We start from the raw sequence: 18,765 nt of genomic DNA on the forward strand, positions 1-18,765 counted from the left end.
ACCTAATGAGTAGCAGATTGATTTTAGGTTATTTGCTCCAACAATCATAGTTTACCAAAACATTTGAATGAAGAACTACTTCTTTTAATTTAGCTTGTGGCATGTTTTATCATTGCCACTTTACAAAGAGGATTTCAATCCTATTTATTGTGGTGGTTAAGCACACTCACTTTCATCTGCATAGACATTGCAATATGTTAAAACGCAAGCAGATAATGTTTTTTTCCCCCAAAGCTGAAGCTTTCATTAGTAAAGAAAGATAAAGCAGGCATGTAGACTTATGTATTTGCAAGGTTTTCTGTTCAATTCAGGCAACCACAAGCTTAAAAGACATGGGAACGTTGAAGACAGGACGACATAAAAGCATTCTTGCAAAGACTGGTGCAAATATTTGAGTTGCCCAGCAAAATGGATTTGCAGAGGCCCAAAAAGCAGATGGTTGACATGACACACATTAGCATGGAATCATTATAAAAAACCGCAGTTTTTCCTTTCCTCCCTGAAATTACCACATGTAACATCTGTATGTGAATTTTCGTGTTGCTTGAGTCCTATTTCCCGCAATGGTCCGGATTTTGTAGTGAAGTTCTAGTGGATTGTTTTGTTTGTCGTGGATTTTAAGTAGCTGCAGATGGACTGAAGTATTCCAGTGAAGACAGAAGTCTTGGAGAACCACAACTGTTTGACATCCTTCCCCTGGTGTTGAGAAAATGAGGTGAATCTTCCTCTGCTGGTGAGTGCTCTTCTAAACAAGGAGGTATCAGTCAGGCATGAGGGGGAAACACATTCTACTTGTGTGAACTTATAAGGATCATTGTAACCATAACTCTTAAATATGTAACTGTAACAGCTCTATTTTACTGGACAGACAATTGAAGAAAAAGGGAAATCCAACGATATTCACACCATACAATCTAACACTTGCATTAAAAAACATACTGTTATTTTTTGAACAATTTAAATACATATTGTGGATTACAGCATTAAAATACAAGGTAATCACATTGCTCAAATTACCTGAGAAAAAATTATATCAGCCTACATAATAATAAAATAGACTTTTTTTTAAAGGAGACAGGAGTTGGGGTTTCTGATGTTTACTTGGCATGCCAACCTGAAGGTGTTAGAGTTCACCACTAGAGGGCAAGCTCTACTAAAAGATCCCCCTAAGCAGAAAGGAGGACCATTTTCTGCTTTTTCTGAAGGTATTGTGTTCATCCTGTACCACAGACATGCAATTTGTATCATCTGTCATGTCCTTCAACTGTGTTTGATTGGCAATTGGTTTATCCTGCCACCATGCCTGAGCAGTATATATTTGACATGAACTGACCCATCATCAGGTTTAATAACTTCTATATCTAGACATTGTTATGCTACAGTCCTAGACATACACACGGGCATACTCATCCACGCACAGGCAAATACAATTTCCTCTCTCCAGTGGCCCATAGACCTCCCTGACACCCCATTCTCTCTGAGTCTGGGCAGGCTGCCAGCTCAACCCTCCCTCTCTCCCTCTCTCCCTCTCTCTCTTTTTCTCTCACTCTTTTGTACTAGATATCTCTCTCTCTCTCTCTCTCTCTGTTTCACTCACTCTCTGTGTATTCTGTACATACCAAGCCAAGCCTCTCAATGCTGCATTTACTGAAAAAAGTGGCTTAGACATTTTCAGTGATGTCGCTGTTCCCATACCTCCCTCTCTGTGGTGGACTCGCTCTGTGAGGCAGTGCAGCAGTCAGACGGCTCTGATGGCAGAGCGGGGCAGGTGCACTGAGCGAGAACAGCTACCAACATCACCTGTGGGGGGAATCTAGTACGAACGACAACAGAAAAAGGAAGAGGAGGAGCAGAGTCTTTGAAGAGCAGAGGTCTTGCCGTGTCTACAAACCCACCCCACCCTACTCTCTCTCATATGCACACACAGACACACTCTCCCCCTGCCTCTCCCTTCTTCCCTCCCTGTTTGTCTCCTCCACTCTCCGATGCTGGTGTGGTGAACAACAGGACACTCAGCTGAGCTGCATGGAGGCACAGGGAGGGGCAGGGAGCCCAGGTAAAAGCCATTTTTTATTCTTTCTTTTCTCTCTAGCATGGATGTTTCTGAGTGTCTTTGTCTTTGGAATGATTTGTGGTCTGGATACCCTGTGTGTAGTAAGTTAGTGTTTTTTTATAATATTTGTGTGGACACTTTCTAAATGGGAGGACTGAATGATATTTGTCAGAAGAGCTGGTTTCATATAACTACACTTTGGTGTTTGTCTTGTCAAAATTAAGTCACTGATATAGATAAGGTATAAATATAGCAGTGCACTATGTACTATGCTCTGTCCTTGGTCATTTTCCCTCTCCTATAGGATCCAGTTGTATAGGGTTCATTTTACACTAAAGTGTCATTTTGAGTATATTGCCCATCAGTACTGGTCTTTTTATATCCACACACTGAAGGTCAACCATGCAAAAGCTGGACTGAAATACAAATTGTAGTACAATAGTGGATGGCTGTGGCCTTTGTGTAAAGACCATCCAGAGAAGCCTGTGCTGTTTGGTAGCTCTGCACAATGCCTCACTATTGCACTGTAACATCTAAACAGTAAAAGGGTTGAAAATGTAACTTTGCTTGTATACATAGTAGACTGAGTATTGGAATGTTTCTGAGTTAATATTTGTTGTACAGTCTATAAATATGACAATATCATTATAACATGAGCTTTGATACATTAATATACATGTATATCATACTATGAGGCAAAGCCATAAAAGGGTAGTTTATTTGTGAGCAGATTAGTTGCATCTGAACCAGCAGGGTGCATTCAAGCACTATTAAAATGATGCTTTATTACTCTGTTCTACCTCAAGGGTAAAGTAATGTCTCTGCAGCCACTATAAGTTGCAATTTGGACAGATATAATGGGTAATGTTATCTTCCTGCTATGGCTCTGTTCCACCAATCCTTGTTTACAGACAGTATCCAACCACTACTTGTTCTTGCTGAGGGCCAGAATGACCTGCCCATGACAAATTGAGAGATTATTTCTTCATTACGATGATATTGAATTAGAGTGAACAACATTATTATGATGTATCACAGGAATGGGTCACTAAGTGGGACTTCTGAAGTGCAGTTTTTGTTTTATGGCTGCTCTGTGCCAACAGCCACATCATTTAAGCCTAGCTGTGAGGAAAATATTTTAACTAATATTCTAACTTCTGCACAGTAATTCGGTCTTCAATGTTAAGAGATATTTTTAGAAATTCTAAATCCAGAGTATGTAGTTAAACAATAAAAACATTTATATTACTTTGAAGTATAGAAGATGAAGAGCAATCATCAAGTTAAATGATCTTGTGGGTGTTGAGAGAGGATGGTAATTCCTCCTGCCTGCGTTACAAACAGCGATTGATTTATTGAACCAGGACACTGGGTTTGATTAAACCTTTGGCAAATGTTCACTACATAATTTTCATCCTCCATCGCTCTCCTTTTCTTTTCCTCTCTCCGTCTGTCTGTCTGTCTGTCTGTCTGTCTGTCTGTCTGTCTGTCTGTCTGTCTGTCTGTCTGTCTGATGTCTAGAGGTAGCTGATTCACAGACAGCCACGGCTAGACAGGGTCTGCATAAACTTCTATTTCTTATTTTTTATTCTAACTTCTTCCCTGCCGCTTTCAAAGGTGGTGGCTAGATCAGGCCATCTGTGTAAACTTGTCCTCCTTTAAAGGCAGATTATATTCTGACTTTCTTGAAAGATCTGTTTTTTCTGTCACATAACAAACATCCTTACTGAGAGCCAATCTCATCTCCATCCAAATATAAAACATTTAGCCATACATGAAGAAGTATTTATTTACACACACATTTGTCTTAGATGATAGGTGTATATGTGGCTAAAAACCTAAACATGTCTTTATGTGATATGCAGTAAAGTTGTATGTATTCTATATTTCCTTATGAAACACAAATAGATTGTTAAAAGTTTTTTTTACTCTACTCTTCCAATCCAATTTTAGAGTTAATGGATGAAATTAGCTTTGGTGGAGGGGCGGAGGATAAACTGCCTTAAGGCAATGGAAGTCCTGCTTTTTTCTACTATGGATATTTGCTGAAGAAGGTGATGGTAATGGAATCCAAAGCTGCTCGTAGATAGTCTAAATATTGAATAAACATTTCATTATAACAGCAGAGGTAACTTTATAGCCTTTCAGTTTCTGTGGCTTCTCGCTGAGGAAATTAATCAATAGAACGCAATGAACACTGCTTCACAGAGTAAAAGCTGAATCCATCTTGTCCTGGCTTGGCTTTCGGTGTAACTGAAATGTGAAATTCAGCTGTCTAAGAGCATACTGCAGGAAGAAATATCTACCAGCAGCCATCTGGTGAGGCCCATCAGGAATCTTCTATACTCCCACACTTCTTTCCATCAGATCTACATGTTATTAGAAAAAAAAGCCATTCTGCCATGTTGCTAAATGTTGCTCCAAACACAGTTTTGTTTTCAATTTTGATTTATAAAAACTCTATTCTATAATAAATCCAACATGCTTGATTTGTTGTAACCACCAAATCACATGAGCCTCCTGCAATTTGTCTATAGTCGATGTTGCAATTTCAATTTCTGTATTATTTCAGTTAAATGAAAAGCTTTTCTGTTCTCCTCTCCTAACCTCACTGAGTCTCATCATAGTCTCACTCCGCTGTGCTTTTAGCTGTGTCAAACAGTTGAACTGAGTTTGTGCATACTCCTGCATTTGAAGGGATTCTATTTTAGGTGCTATCTATTTTTAAGACTTTGTTAATAGCCTGTGTGAACTTGTTTTCCAATTTTGAATGGATGTGTTGGTTTCAAAAGCATGGCCAGGCTGTCAGAATGCATATTGTTTATAGAAACATTAAAATGACAATTATGTAACAACTATAACAACAGGCAAGTTAACCAATCTTCTTTCAAGGAATCACACATCTATACAACATACAACACTGTGTTTACACATGCACACAAAGATGTAAACAGAAATGCATACAGGATTGACAAAAGACAGAGACTATGAATGCTTTTAAGAAGATGAAAGGAAAAGATGATTGGTGACGCAGTTAGTTATCTGAGAATTAATGTCAATTGAATTTAGTAATTGACTGGGAAAACGTAATATTGGGTAAACATGGAGGACAAATATGGAACATTAATTAGACAGTGGGTCCAAAATGGCCTCTTCTTAGTGCTTAGGATAACTAAAGCCATATTTTCCCCTTCATTGCCCAAAATCAGTTTTCTTGGAGCTTAATCTGAGATCTACAGAGCAATAACCCAGTATATCTAATGATATCCTTTATTAAAAATCTAAAAACCTATCAACATATCTATCTTTTTGTTCTCTTGGCTCCCTCTGATTATCTGTGCTGTGCCTATGTGTGCCGATAGATCCCAATAAAGACATCCAGAAGCTGCTGAAGCCCTCCAGCTCCGGTGACATTACCAAGGAGTTGTTCCACCACCCAGGGGAGGAGGAGGAGGGCAGCCTGTCAGGGCACACTGCAAGCCTCCTGCACATCGCTGAGAAAAGACGTGAGTACCCAGGGAAGTGCAGGGTATTGAGAAGTCAATATTCAGAATGTGAAACAGTGATGAACATTTATTGTTGCATAATAGTGTAATTATAGGTGGAAATGCTCTGAGCAAGATATTTGACCGATACATTTGTTTCCAACAAAGAAGAAATATGAAATGTTGAATAAAGATGACGGAAGACACCCTGCTTCTGTTAAAGAGTATCTTCTCAGAGGCAGTCACTACTGGATCGATGTGCAGTAAAATGGAGTAACACATAATAAATTCACCATAAAGCTATCTCCTACAACATGGTGTATTTACATCCTCATCCAATAGAGTGCAGGTGGATCTGCTCCAAACTATAAACCCACTGAGTTAGTGTTGCCTATTTCAGGTTTTCTAGTCCCACATTCTCAAAGACCACTGCAGCTTAGTCTGAGTTGAAAGGACTCATTGTGCATCAGTCCCTTACAGAAGCTGCCCTGTGCGTGCCAGGCTCATAGCCCAGGCACAGAGGCAGATACTAGGGCTGCACGGGTGACAAGGAAACCTTTATCTGCTTCACCAACCAAACACTTTTTCAGAGAGGCCACTCATCCAGGAGCTAATGTCTGTGTCTCGACGTGACCCACTAACTAACCGTGCCACCTGACAGGTCAGCTGGTAGTTTGTGTGGCATAGAGAAAGAAAGAACAGATCCCATCCTGAGAAAACATTGAATCAAGATGATGATCCCTGTTGTTACAGTACTTTTTCTCCCCAATCATTGAATGATCAGACATTTTAAAAAGAGTGCTTGCTCTAAAATATATTTTTCATTGAAGTTTGTTGTCCACAAAGCCACATCGCAGCTTCATATTTAATGGCACGGAAAGCCATTCCTCCCTAGTGCTGCAGTTGTATTTCCATAAAGACAGACTATAGTTCATCTTCAACATTTATTTTTAGACCTTGAGCAAACAGCCTACCTTAAAAAGAGGTTTCTGAGAAGAGCATGTTTTAGTTGTTTGTAACAGCAAGTAATGTTGAAGTCAAAATGATGTAAGGCAAGGCAAGGCAAGGCAAGTTTATGTATATAGCACTTTTCTGTACGTGACAATTCAAAGTGCTTTACAAAACAAATTAAAATACTTTTTAGGAATAAATACAGTACAAACACATTATATAATGGCATTTTACAACAGGCATTACAAAGCAAAGATAATAAAATAATAAAAATAAACACCAAAGGTATACAATACATGTTTAAAAGGCATACTGTAGTTCGAATATGAGCAGCTCAATTAAAAGCAGCGGCAAAGAAATATGTTTTTAGTCTCGATTTAAAAATAGTAAGCGTTTCTGCGGACGTGCATGATTTGGGTAGTTTGTTCCAGAGTGTCGGGGCATAACAGCTAAATGCTGCCTCTCCATGTTTTGTTGTTACTCTTGGAACCGATAGCAGACCCGTCCCGGAAGACCTGAGGCACCTCGATGGCTCGTAATTATGTAGGAGTTCAACAATATACTAAACCATGTAATGATTTAAAAACTAGCAATAGTGCTTTAAAATTAATTCTTTGGCCGACTGGAAGCCAATGTAGAGATTTCAGAACCGGACTGATGTGATCCACTCCTTTAGTGTTAGTGAGGACACGTGCAGCAGCGTTCTGGATCGGCTGCAGTTTTGAAAAAAAAAGTGGGATTTACAAACTTTCCTTCCGCTTGATTTTAAAACTTAAAATAAACTCATGTCAGGGAGCTCTGTTCAAGTAAACCATGCATTATTCATGAAACATTTCAGCAGGGTGTTGTAAAAGCATGTTTTTCTTTAAAACTTTTATGACATTTTCAAATTGATGGATTCGCTGTTAGAAATCAGTGTTTGTTTACCTGTCAGCGGTTGATTGGCAAACAATGCAACAGAAAAGAACTGAACAAGTGAGGATGGCAGCATGCTCAGTCGCTGTGAGGAGAAAATAACCCACGAGCAGCAGATGCAGGAGAACATGTTTTTTTTGCATTTCTTGTTTATTATACTGCCTCATACCGTGGTCCTTTCTCAATCTTCTCCACTCAATCAAAGCCTAGATGTCAGTACAAGCTTCTCAGATTTGAAAAATGACCTCAGACCCCTGATGTGCCAGTAGAGAGAGGGAGGGGATTACATGTTTTCAGCATGCAAGGCACATTCCCTTTGCTCCCTTATCCCTTCTCCCAAATGTTAACCCCTCCCTCATACCCATCCTCCCTATTCTTTGTTCCATCCGTTGAATCTAACTGATTAATGAACTAACTGAACTAAATGAAAGGAATCCTTTTTGATAGATTATTAAATTGACAGCATGCAGACGCTTATTTGTCTTGCTGTGATATTCTAAATTAAAGAGAAAATGCTTTTATTTTTCAGTGAATTGATGGTACCTTTATTTCTGACATTTTAATTGTAACTACAAAGGCATGAATTCATAAGTGTGGTATCAAGCAAATGATGAAAAATATGCCAAAAAGGAGTTGAAACAGATCAGACGAAACACATTTCACTTTATGGGCCAACAGACTGTATGCTTGCTGTGAGAAAAAGGCAGTCTTCTTTTAAATCATCCATCTGCTTTAGGCACAAAGTCCCCTTTTTTTTTGTCTCAGTGTGAATTCTCTATAGTCAGTCTTCTCCACTGCCGTCTCAAAGCCCTCCTGATTGGCTTTTGAGATGGAGGCAGTTGTTTCAGTGTGTCTGCCTGGAAGAAAGAACGCACTGATCAATTATTTAAGGAAAAAGGGTGTGGGAGAGGAAAAAAGAAGATGGGGAAGATGAGGTTAAAAACAAGCAAAGCAGAATGTGAATAACCTTTTAAACAACTGAAGAAAATGGCAGAAACTAATGCAGGGAATTTTTTTTATAATGCCTTCCTTCCGCAAAATACTCTCTCTTTTATTCCCCTATTATTCTTTAACATTTCCCTTTCTTACCTAGCTTCACCTCTCATTTCCCCAGCATCCACCCTCTCCCTCGTTTCCCTTCATCTTCACTTCTTTAATAACATCCCGCCACCAGTTTCTTCACTCAAGAGTGATAGCTATTTGCAGGCACCTCACAGTCTGAGGGGAAAGCAAATATATTTAAAAACACGGTCAAAAAGCAAGTGATGAGAAATAAGAAAGAAATAGGAAAAAGGCAGGTTCTATGTGATTCTTGCCGACCAGTCATTTCATAATGCAGTGTTTCTCCAACTACTATCAGACAGCAGAGTGATGTGAATGTTGTCTGCTGCTTTTCTTTGCTGCTGTTTAATTATATGCGGTGCAGTGGTTCATGGGGTGGTAATGGAAACTGTTGAGCTTTACCCTTTGATTAAGTGACTTATAGGACAATTATATTATTGTACTGTAAAGGAGTGACGTCAAGCCTCAGGCAGCTATTTTCACATTCCTGTATGAAAGTTGCATGTGATCAATGATCTGGCCATTTGTGAGCTAAGACGTAAGCAGCGGGGAGAAGCTAAAAGTCCCATAGGTGGTCTCTTTGTAAGTGTTAAAACCTTCTACATTCAAAATGGGAATGGCTAATGGCATAAATAATTATACTATACTAGAAAGGATTAGTTCTGATATGCTTTTTATTCGTCCTAAAGTCTAAAATTATACGAATAAGACCTCTATTTCTGTCTTTCTGCATCTCTTATGGTCTTCCTTCAGTCTTTTCTTGTAGAAATGACTGTGGGGCTTTTATATGCTGGCCACTATCTTTTTAAATATTCATGCATATCATATCTGCCTGGGTCATGGCCGACATGTGACTTAGTCCTGTATGTAAACATGACGGAAAAACTGAGTAGGACTGTACATTTGGAGTAGAGCAGAAGGTTTGTAAAATAAAGGACAGGGGAGGTTGGTCTTGGGGATTCATGAACTTAGTCTTACTACATTTTCATTGCTCATATCCTTATTTGCATTCTCTCAAATCAATGCTTACTTATGTTATATTCATTGTGTCTCCTGGTATGTATGATATTGAGTGTTTTTATTAACCATCGCATCACCAGCCACTGCTCCGGCGTGATGATCCGTCTTCTTTATATTAATATGTGCTTAAGCAGGATGCAGGGAATTAGATTTAACAGAAGCAGCAGGAGAGTGGGTTTTGCCTCTTCAACTGACAGCCTTGTCTAAACAGCCTGGAAAACAGCAGGGAAACAACATGGGATAATAACAGCTTTCAACCTGTCACCTAACCCATCGTTTTCTCCACAAAGTCACGCCCACAAACAATTAGTGAAGTGTTTGATTCAGTCTTGACGTTGCATGGCAGACAGGCATCCATTGATTCATAAGGAAATACAAACACACCTGCCTCAGTGCTGTCTCCAAACATCTTTCTCACTATAATGGCAGATTAGTTCAGCTCTATTACACAGGGATATGTTCCTAACTCCAGCGATGCTGAGACAAGCAGATGCTGTTGGACCCTCGCTAGGATTTATGTATGTAATACAGAGTCTTTGAATACATTTGTCTTGCATCACATTACCATATGAGGTTTGAGGTCAGCCTGTTTGGAATGCGGAGCCTCACACGTTGATTTAAATTTGACCCTGTGAAGCAGCACTGACTCCTGCCTGTCGAGGAATGAACAGGTGCAACACACCCAGGGGAAAGATGGAGATCAAAATGTGTTAAAGACCTGGCTATTTTCATCTCCTCGGCTCTTGTTCCAATTATTCTCTGACTGCATTAACACACAGGTGTTGAGTGGGGAGCTCTGAGGCATATTCAAGCCATATACTGTGAGAAATATGACTGAAGTAAAGAGACTTATCCTTGCAAGAGATGTACAGATAAAGGCGAATGAAAGAGTAAAATTGTTCTTTGTTGGAAATAGATTTTAGAATGCTGTGAGCCATCTATTGATCTGATTATGAGAACAATGAAGATTCAAGAGTGTTGCATGATGGGCGGAGGAGCTCTGTGTAGAATATATGCGGTACTTCATTTCTTTTTAAAGAGACACTTTTATTCTACACTCTCAGCAGAAAAACTAGTGGATCATTTTCATCTCTCATCCTCCCTCTAGATTAAAAGTATTCCTCTTTCTCCCTGTGCCTCACAGAACCACTGAGTAGTGTGTCTTCTTTGGAGGTGCACTTTGACCTCCTGGATCTGACTGAGCTGACGGACATGTCCGACCAGGAGCTGGCTGAAGTTTTTGCTGACTCTGACGAGGAGACCCACAACGAGTCCCCAGCAGGTAAGGCCTGCTGAAAAATGATATGTATATGGTTTTACAATAAACACAGATAATGCGTGCGTGCGTGCGTGCGTGCGTGCGTGCGTGTGTGTGTGCGTGCATGCATGCTGGACGGTATTTGACATCATGCTGATCAGTAATGATTTTAAATGTTGAGTGACTCCCTTCAGGGATTCCTTGGAAACACATTGCAGTGTCTAGATAAATTTACCTAAAGGTTTGACTGCCTCTCCTACATTGTTCCATCCTTTCTGATTCTCATGTAAATCTGTTTTATTTAAAGTCTGTCAAAAAATGTCAACTAGGAACTCCGTCATTCACGAAAGCAGTAATAAAGAAGACATTGTTTTGTTGAGCGTCATGCACAATTGTATATTAAAGAGCTGACCCTGCATATGTGTTACTCAGCAGGTACTGTACAGCTCCCCTGATGCGCAAGAAGAAGCATAAAATCTTTGCCCATGTTTTATTTATGACCTGAGAGCCTCATCCTGCATGCGGACAGTGAACTTTCTCTTCAGCATGCACACAGGATTTCAAGGTAGCATTAGATTTAAAGGTATATCGACGTCATTTAAACAATGTATTAGAAGTATTTTATATTCTGACCATGCACTGTGCCCTTCAAAAAGTAAGAAGAAATGTTCTTGATAAAAATGTCATACTTTCGATTGTGACATTTTCATCGACTAAAGGCGTAACCAATTATTCTACTTTGTCTGAGAATAAGAAGGTTCAAAACAGATATTCATCATTCCGGAGACAATGACATAAAAATAACTTAATGGAATTCACAGTTTGAATCCACAGAAGGACAGTGCTTGACTGATTTTGGGTCATCAGCCGTACTTCCATCTTTAGTGCAAAGACAGACATCTTGAAATGTTAATAATCTGGGTTTTCCTCATACTTTCTACATGCTTCTGTCACTCTTATGTCTCACTTTGAATATATTCCTTTAACAGCATTATCTCGCTTCTTTTTTTAATGTTTTTTTCTAATGTATCATATCGTGGGCGGCACAGCGTTAAGTGTGAGTTATGGTCCCAATGGGCCATCTGTGCAATATGCTGCTGTCTGCAGCTCCACTGCCAATTATTTAAATTAAAGTAGCAGAGGCGCATTTATGACTTCAAAGACCTACGTTCTTTGTTTCTTAGTAAAACCTTGTGCATTGAGTGTAGTCTCTGCTAGTACAAGTACAACAATAAAATAAAAACATTACCAGGAAAAATGCCATAATGTTTCTTTACAGGCAGAGTTACAGATCATATGGATCTACGTAAAACTGCATTAAGATATGTGTTTGCCTGCTTAGGGGCAGCTGAAACAGGTTGTGAACGCAACATTGATATGCTGTATCCTTAAGTATTGTGAACAGCTACTTTTACACCTCCTGGTGTTATGGAGCAACATTATTATTCATATGGAGTTGTGCTTCTGGCCTCTTGATGGATGTTAGTCCTATAAATATATTTGTTTGCCATTTGAGGGAAATACAGTATCTGTCTCTTTAGCTCTAAATGCCCCTGTATTTTCACCAGTTATCGATTACTGTTTCCATCTGCTGTTTGATGCTTTACACTTTAGACTGTTTAGTGACTTTGCAGCACTGCAGTCTTTTAACTATGAAATTCAAATGTCTTAAATAAAACACCTTAATGACTATGCTTCCTTTCAACAGAGAAATCAATTCATTTCAGATTAGATGCATAATTAGAAATCCCATTATGCAATGTTTAATTCATTTCAGTTTAGTGTGGTTAATGATGATAGCTCAAAAATGTTTTACAGATTCTCATATGTAAACATAATTAAATACCAAAAACATAAACCTATAAAAAAAGCTGGTAAACTATACTTATATGCCATACATATTGTCCTTCCTAAACGCTTTAAACACATGTTCACACATCCGAGCAGAATAAACACTCTTAGCTTGCCCACCCTTCTCAGCTGTCCGCTCCAACACCACCAAGGTTAATTAATCTTTCCCTCAGTCCCCGGCCTCAGCTGCTCTCAGTAGCCAGGTGCAGGAGATGCAACAGCCCAGAAGCTTTTAGTCCAAGGTCTTGCAAAGCCGGACATCCGCTGCTCTGCTCTTATCAAGCTGAAGACCTGCTGTCAGTAGGCGTGCAGCTGTAATGATGTTAACTGATTTCATTTACATTTACATAGCCTCCGTTACGAGAGATAAAAAAAATGTTTCCACTCTCAGACTGACATATTCAGATGATTGATCTCTTCTTATTGTTAGTTAATGCAATTGCCAACCTCACAATGAGCAGCGTGTGTCCTTTCCTGTTGTATTTTTACCAACATTAACCTTGAATACAAATAAATCAGCCCCCTGAAAAAGTGGCAAACCTATTTTTCTGCTCCAAGAAAGTCTTTAACCTTTTCGACATGAGATTTATCAGTGCCTCTCTTCAGCGCTCCTGCTTCTACCTCTGAGCTGTCTCACACAGACACAATCCTCCTCTCGTTCACCCTTTGTCTCTTAGCTTGTCTCCACCCCTAACTCCTAATCTCTGTCTCCATGTTTGCCTCCTTTATGGCTTGTATATGAAAGTATAAAAATCCCAGACAGATGTGGCAACAACGTTTGCTATAGAAAATCTTCAGGCTGATACTCAAGCATAACACTTTTAGAAAATCATATGATCACCAAAGGCATGAAAGACACAGCTCTATACAATTAGCTTTCTGGAATGAGGCTATTCCAATTGCAGAAGTTTGATGCTGTGATCATTTTGAGTCACATATACAATAGGACGCTAATGCTTGATTTGTGCATTTGATTTCCGCTGTCGTCGCCCCTTGTTCAAGCATCCTCATTAGGAAAATATACTTCTCGTAATTCTGCAGCAATCTAAAGTAGCAACATGATATATTTCACACAAGAACATCTATCCTCCCATACAGATACTGGGCTGTTCAGGCAATGGCAGTGGGTGGGTGTGTGTGAGAAAGGATTTTTGCAAACACAAATGGACGATGGATTGATCCATAAATCCCAGCTGTTCTGTTACATCTGATGTCCCGGATCTCGTTAAATCCTCAGCAATTATTCAGCCTTTTTCTTTCATGCAAGTAGATTTATGAGTTTCGGTAAGTCATCAGTGTGTTCAGGACGGGGGCTGTTGAAAAATGTTTGATTTCAATAGTTTTTGTCAAAGGTTGCAATGCAAATGTGGTAGAATTGAGCTGTGCTGTGTGAGCATTATTCTCTATGGGAAACTGCTGAGTGTGTGCCAGTGTGTGCCAGTGTGTGCCAGTGTGTGCCAGTGTGTGCCAGTGTGTGTCAGTGCGTTAAGGGCATGTAGGAGTTGAGGGAGAGGTTAAAGGAAGAGGAGAGGAGAAAAATGGGTGAGCGAGTTCATGCTAAATGTAGGTTCTTCCTGAATTATTCACTTTTCCCTGCTGGGAAAAATGCCTGGTCCTTAACAGCCTTTACAGTATCATAATCTGTCGTACTCTGAGTTACTACACTGGCACATTATTTATAGATGCTTGTCTCTGGTTTGTTTTGTTTACCATGGTGTCTTTCTTCCATTTGTCCATTCCCATCTTCCTCTCTCAAACGTTCAGCTATGTGCAGCTTAAATCCTGATTCAGATTACATTTTTTTCATGCACAGTTTAGTGAACTTCATAGCCAGACAGCACAGAACATACAGTAATGGGCCGAAGCCTGCGAGCTAGTTCAGGCAGTCAACTCGAGCACTTATGCTGCATTCATACATAACGCCCCTTGCCACTCTACAACTAACCAAACAGAGTCTCCTTAATATGCCGCTCTATTTAACCTGCCAGATCTCTCTCTATGCATTGCTTGCTGTTGCTATTGCCGCAGCTACCTCTACGTCACTGCTGCTTGCCTGCCCCACCACCACCCCAGCTTCCACCCCAGCTTCCACCTGTAGGCTTGGGGGTTAGTTATTCGATCATCACTCATCGTGCTATGTATTTCTATGGAGTGATGATGCCCGAGCCTAGTCGCCAAACTTAACTATATGCTGCTTCTAATAAACATGTTAAAGAAACACGTGAGTTGTCTGACTGAACTGAGACTTTCATCAAGTGTCTGTTTTAGAGCAGCTCCAGAGGCAATGAACAAAAGGCTGACTTTGTCTAGTAAGTTTGCACTTTGTTTAATAATGAGCCAAACCGAACATACTACCCAATTCGTGAAAAACCTCAACAGGCATAGCTTTGGCCTCATATTTCTTGGTTGTTGTAGCAGCACCGGAGTTTGAGCAGATGACATTTCAGAATATTAATAAGCAGTGTGTTTTTGTATGGTTGATTTTAGTTGTGTTTGAGAACGGGAGTTTGTTTGAAGGATTTGGCTGAGGATTTGTTGAGAAGTAGACGTGCGAAGTGATGCAGAAAATGGGAAACAGAAATGTATTGTCCATATAGTGTTTCTTAACTAACAGTTTATACGTGTTGTGTGGTACATAACAGATCAATCAACTTGAAACACAGCACAACTGCATAAGAGGGGCACACCCTAATGATCAGTTTACAATCTGCTGTCAAACCCCTGCAGGGATGTCACTGCTTGGATTGTGGCCACAAGTGAAGCATGTATGAAATGTTAGCCTAGGGTGTCTGCTTCCTCTCTTGTGTAATTCAGTTGTTATTTCTCCATTTATCCTTTAGGACCACAAGACCAATTTTAATAAATCCTCTATAAAAGCTCCTTTGAATGTTAAACTTACTGCCTTTGGGGCTGCTTTGGGCTTTTAACCTTTGACAAATAGACATGCCCCAATTCACCAACACTCATAAAACAAGTACTGTTTACCTTAGTTGGGTTTAATAAGGAGGTCTTTGTCACACACTCTGCATGTGCGCTTGTGCACATATGAACGAAAAATGTAACGGTTGTTTTCCTGTGCCTAAAAGTTTTCTGTAGGAGAGTCTAGTGTCTAAGAAACATTAAGTTATGCTGCAACACGCTGACTGAAAAATCAAATGGCTTCTAGACAGCAGCACAGGAGGAGTACAGTGCAGTAAGCCTCTGACTGCAAGAGAGCGAGAGAGTAAAAATGAACATACAGTATGTGTGTTGTGTGAAATGACTTCACCTCTCAGGTGTGCAAACATTTCTCTTAGTGTGTTCCAATAATTTTCCTGAATTTATGTTCAGGGTTAAAAACAGGTCAACAAAATCTGAAAGTAAGTATGCAAGGAATGGAAAAATGCAAGTAAGTATGCAAGGAATGGAAACATGTTATTCCTGGTTAAAACAGATTAGACACACATAAATGTAATCACACAAACGATCAAGCAGGTGATCGTGGCATTGCTGCAGCAGACGCCTCCGTGCTGCTGAGGAGGTTGTTGTCCCTCTCATTAAAATCCAGTGGAGGCGCCATCAATCTTTTTACATCAATACGCCTTTTCTTCCTCCCTCTTTTCCCTCTCTCCTCGTCTGTCAGTCTCTAATGTGTGTGAGGTTATGGGTGTAGCTTAAGGGAGATATATGAGCCAGGTTCCCAGCGTGACCTTCCAGAGACCCAACATTAGACTGGGAAGTGTGAATAGAGCAAGTCACAGCTTCCCCTGTCGTCTTTCTGTTCTCCTGACAGGATGGACATCACCACCTAGTGGTGTAAAGCGGCAACGACAACAAAACTGAAAAAATAAATATTTGTATTTTATAATATTTGTATAATTCAAACATTTGTTATAGTACTTATGTGTTTACTAGATTTTACACAGCGAAAGCAGCTTTTGGTTTGAGGAATGCTTTTGGAGATCATAAAGATGCCTCAAATTAGATTCTTTTTTAAAGTTTCTTATCCAATCTTAGCATTATGACACTTTCCCAGCTTGTAATTTCGCATTTACAAGAACCTGTAGCCTATCTAGAAATAGCTGGTGTGTGTGTGTGTGTGTGTGTGTGTGTGTGTGTGTGTGTGTGTGTGTGTGTGTGTGTGTGTGTGTGTGTGTGTGTGTGTGTGTGTGTGTGTGTGTGTGTGTGTGTGTGTGTGTGTGTGTGTGTGTGTGTGTGTGTGTGTGTGTGTGTGTGTGTGTGTGTGTGTGCTATAGACGAGGGGTGTCACTTTTTTCACTGAGGGCCACATACAGAAGAATATAGGAAGGGCTGGGCAACTCACTAGAGGTTTATTACTTCATAAATTCTGTTATAAATTGGTAAAGTCAATCCAATGTAGGTAAATCATTCTTGATACTTGAAAATGCTGTAATAAAAAAACCTCTCACAGCCCTCCAGAGGGTTTAATTTATTTTGTTGTACATTTATATTTAAGAAGTACAATATAAGACAAGCAGAAGTTTATTATACTTAAGTCATTATACCTTTTAAATTTGCTGATGGTTGGGAGAAACCAACTTTATCTGCAAGGTATCTGTTGCAATTAAGTTATATTACTTTGAAATATACTTTAAGCCGGTGTTAAGCTGTATACTGACGCCAAGTACCATTACATTGTATTATAAAGTTGTAGTTATGTAAAAACTGACAGGATTAGGGAATGATTCCATATTAGTATCTTCCAGACTCATGATGATTGTTAGTAACTTCAATGTAACTTCATTGTGTGTTTGGTCCCCAGGTTCCCACCAGCCTGTACTGCCCAGAGGAGGGTACATGCGCTCTCCCTCGTGGACACGCTGCAGCAGAGTTGAACACCCGCGGGAGAGGAAGCATCACAGCGACTCGGACACCGCAGAGCCCTTAATGAAGCTGGAGAGGCCAAAGCAGCCCTGACATCTGACGGGAAACAGCCGGAACGCAGAGAGAGAGAAAACCCAGAGCCAGACAGAAAGAAAGAAAGAAAGACACCGCCAGAGCAGAACAACAAAGCGGACCAAATCTGCCCGGCACACTCACACAACGTTAACAGGGTTCAGGATGAGCTCTGGACAACAAGCTCTGTACTCCAACATGTTGAGATGTGCAAAACACACTCTCCCCCTCTCCTCTCTCCTCTCTCCCTCTCTCTACACATAATAATTGTGATTTTCATCAAAGGGTTCTTAATGCACTCTGGACTGACATACAATTTGAATCTTTGTTTTTGGATGACAGACAGGGTATGAGGTCGGCAGAATAACAGCACCTCCATCCTCACAGCCTCTCAGGGTGTGAAATAGCCTGGACAGTTTGATTGATTCCTAAATTGTGTCCTAAGCGTTTGCCCAGTTATTTCATGGTGAATTTCAGACTTTGGGATTCAAATTGAATAACCGGGATATGATTAGAAACACGAATCAATAGCTGTTCAAAATGAAATATCTTGCTAAGGCTATCACTTAAGAAGTGTGACAGGGTATTTCTGTTGCCTGTTGCAATAAAGGTAACTTGATCAGTGGAAGTAGATGTCAGTAAGGCCTCGCTCTTTATATCCACTATACCTTCTTCATCTTAGTGAAGAATGTGTGTTGTTGTTATTATGATTGCCTAAATAAAATGTTTTGCACTTCTCTCACTGAATTGTATAATAGCGCCCCCCAGAATTATTGGCATTTGGTACAGATGATAGAACAGGTTAACAAAATAAGTAGCAAGTTATATGCAAAACAATGCTCCAACCATATGTTTAAATAAATCCCATTTGTATTATTATCAAAAAAAAGATGTATTTCAGAGTGCTGGAGTAATTAGAGTTGGTTCTTCAAAGTTTGCGGATGCATTAACTTGATGGGTGAAGCAGTTAGAAATAAAGGGAGAATTGCATCAGGTGGACTTCAGTGAACTTTGCATGAATGCCAAAAACACAATAAAGTGCCAACAATTTTGTAATTATCTTTTGAAAGATTTCTTTACACTCATGATGCAATATTTCAAATATTTTAAAGAAAGGGTTATAGCTGATTACTTGATGCATTTATCTGACGTTTAGCTTGTCTTAACCGGGAGTGCCAATAATTCTGAATACTGAGGCAAGATGGATCAAATGACGCTGGGATGATGGAAGAATAAATAAAAGTCATCAAAAAGAACATTTTCTCCTGTCATTT

General features: G+C 39.7%; 1 protein-coding gene across 1 annotated transcript; it reads left to right on the forward strand.

Annotated features, from left to right (window-relative positions):
- The first annotated feature begins 1,613 nt into the window (after window positions 1-1,613).
- Window positions 1,614-18,747, forward strand: dbndd1 (dysbindin domain containing 1). Its single transcript, XM_079666088.1, has 4 exons — window positions 1,614-2,056; window positions 5,416-5,559; window positions 10,631-10,768; window positions 17,358-18,747. The coding sequence occupies exons 1-4, from the start codon at window positions 2,026-2,028 to the stop codon at window positions 17,510-17,512; spliced, it is 468 nt and encodes a 155-aa protein (XP_079522214.1). The 5' UTR covers window positions 1,614-2,025; the 3' UTR covers window positions 17,513-18,747.
- The last annotated feature ends 18 nt before the right edge of the window (window positions 18,748-18,765 follow it).

This window comes from Notothenia rossii (genome assembly GCF_949606895.1).
Source record: "Notothenia rossii genome assembly, chromosome: 2".
Lineage (NCBI taxonomy): Eukaryota > Metazoa > Chordata > Actinopteri > Perciformes > Nototheniidae > Notothenia > Notothenia rossii.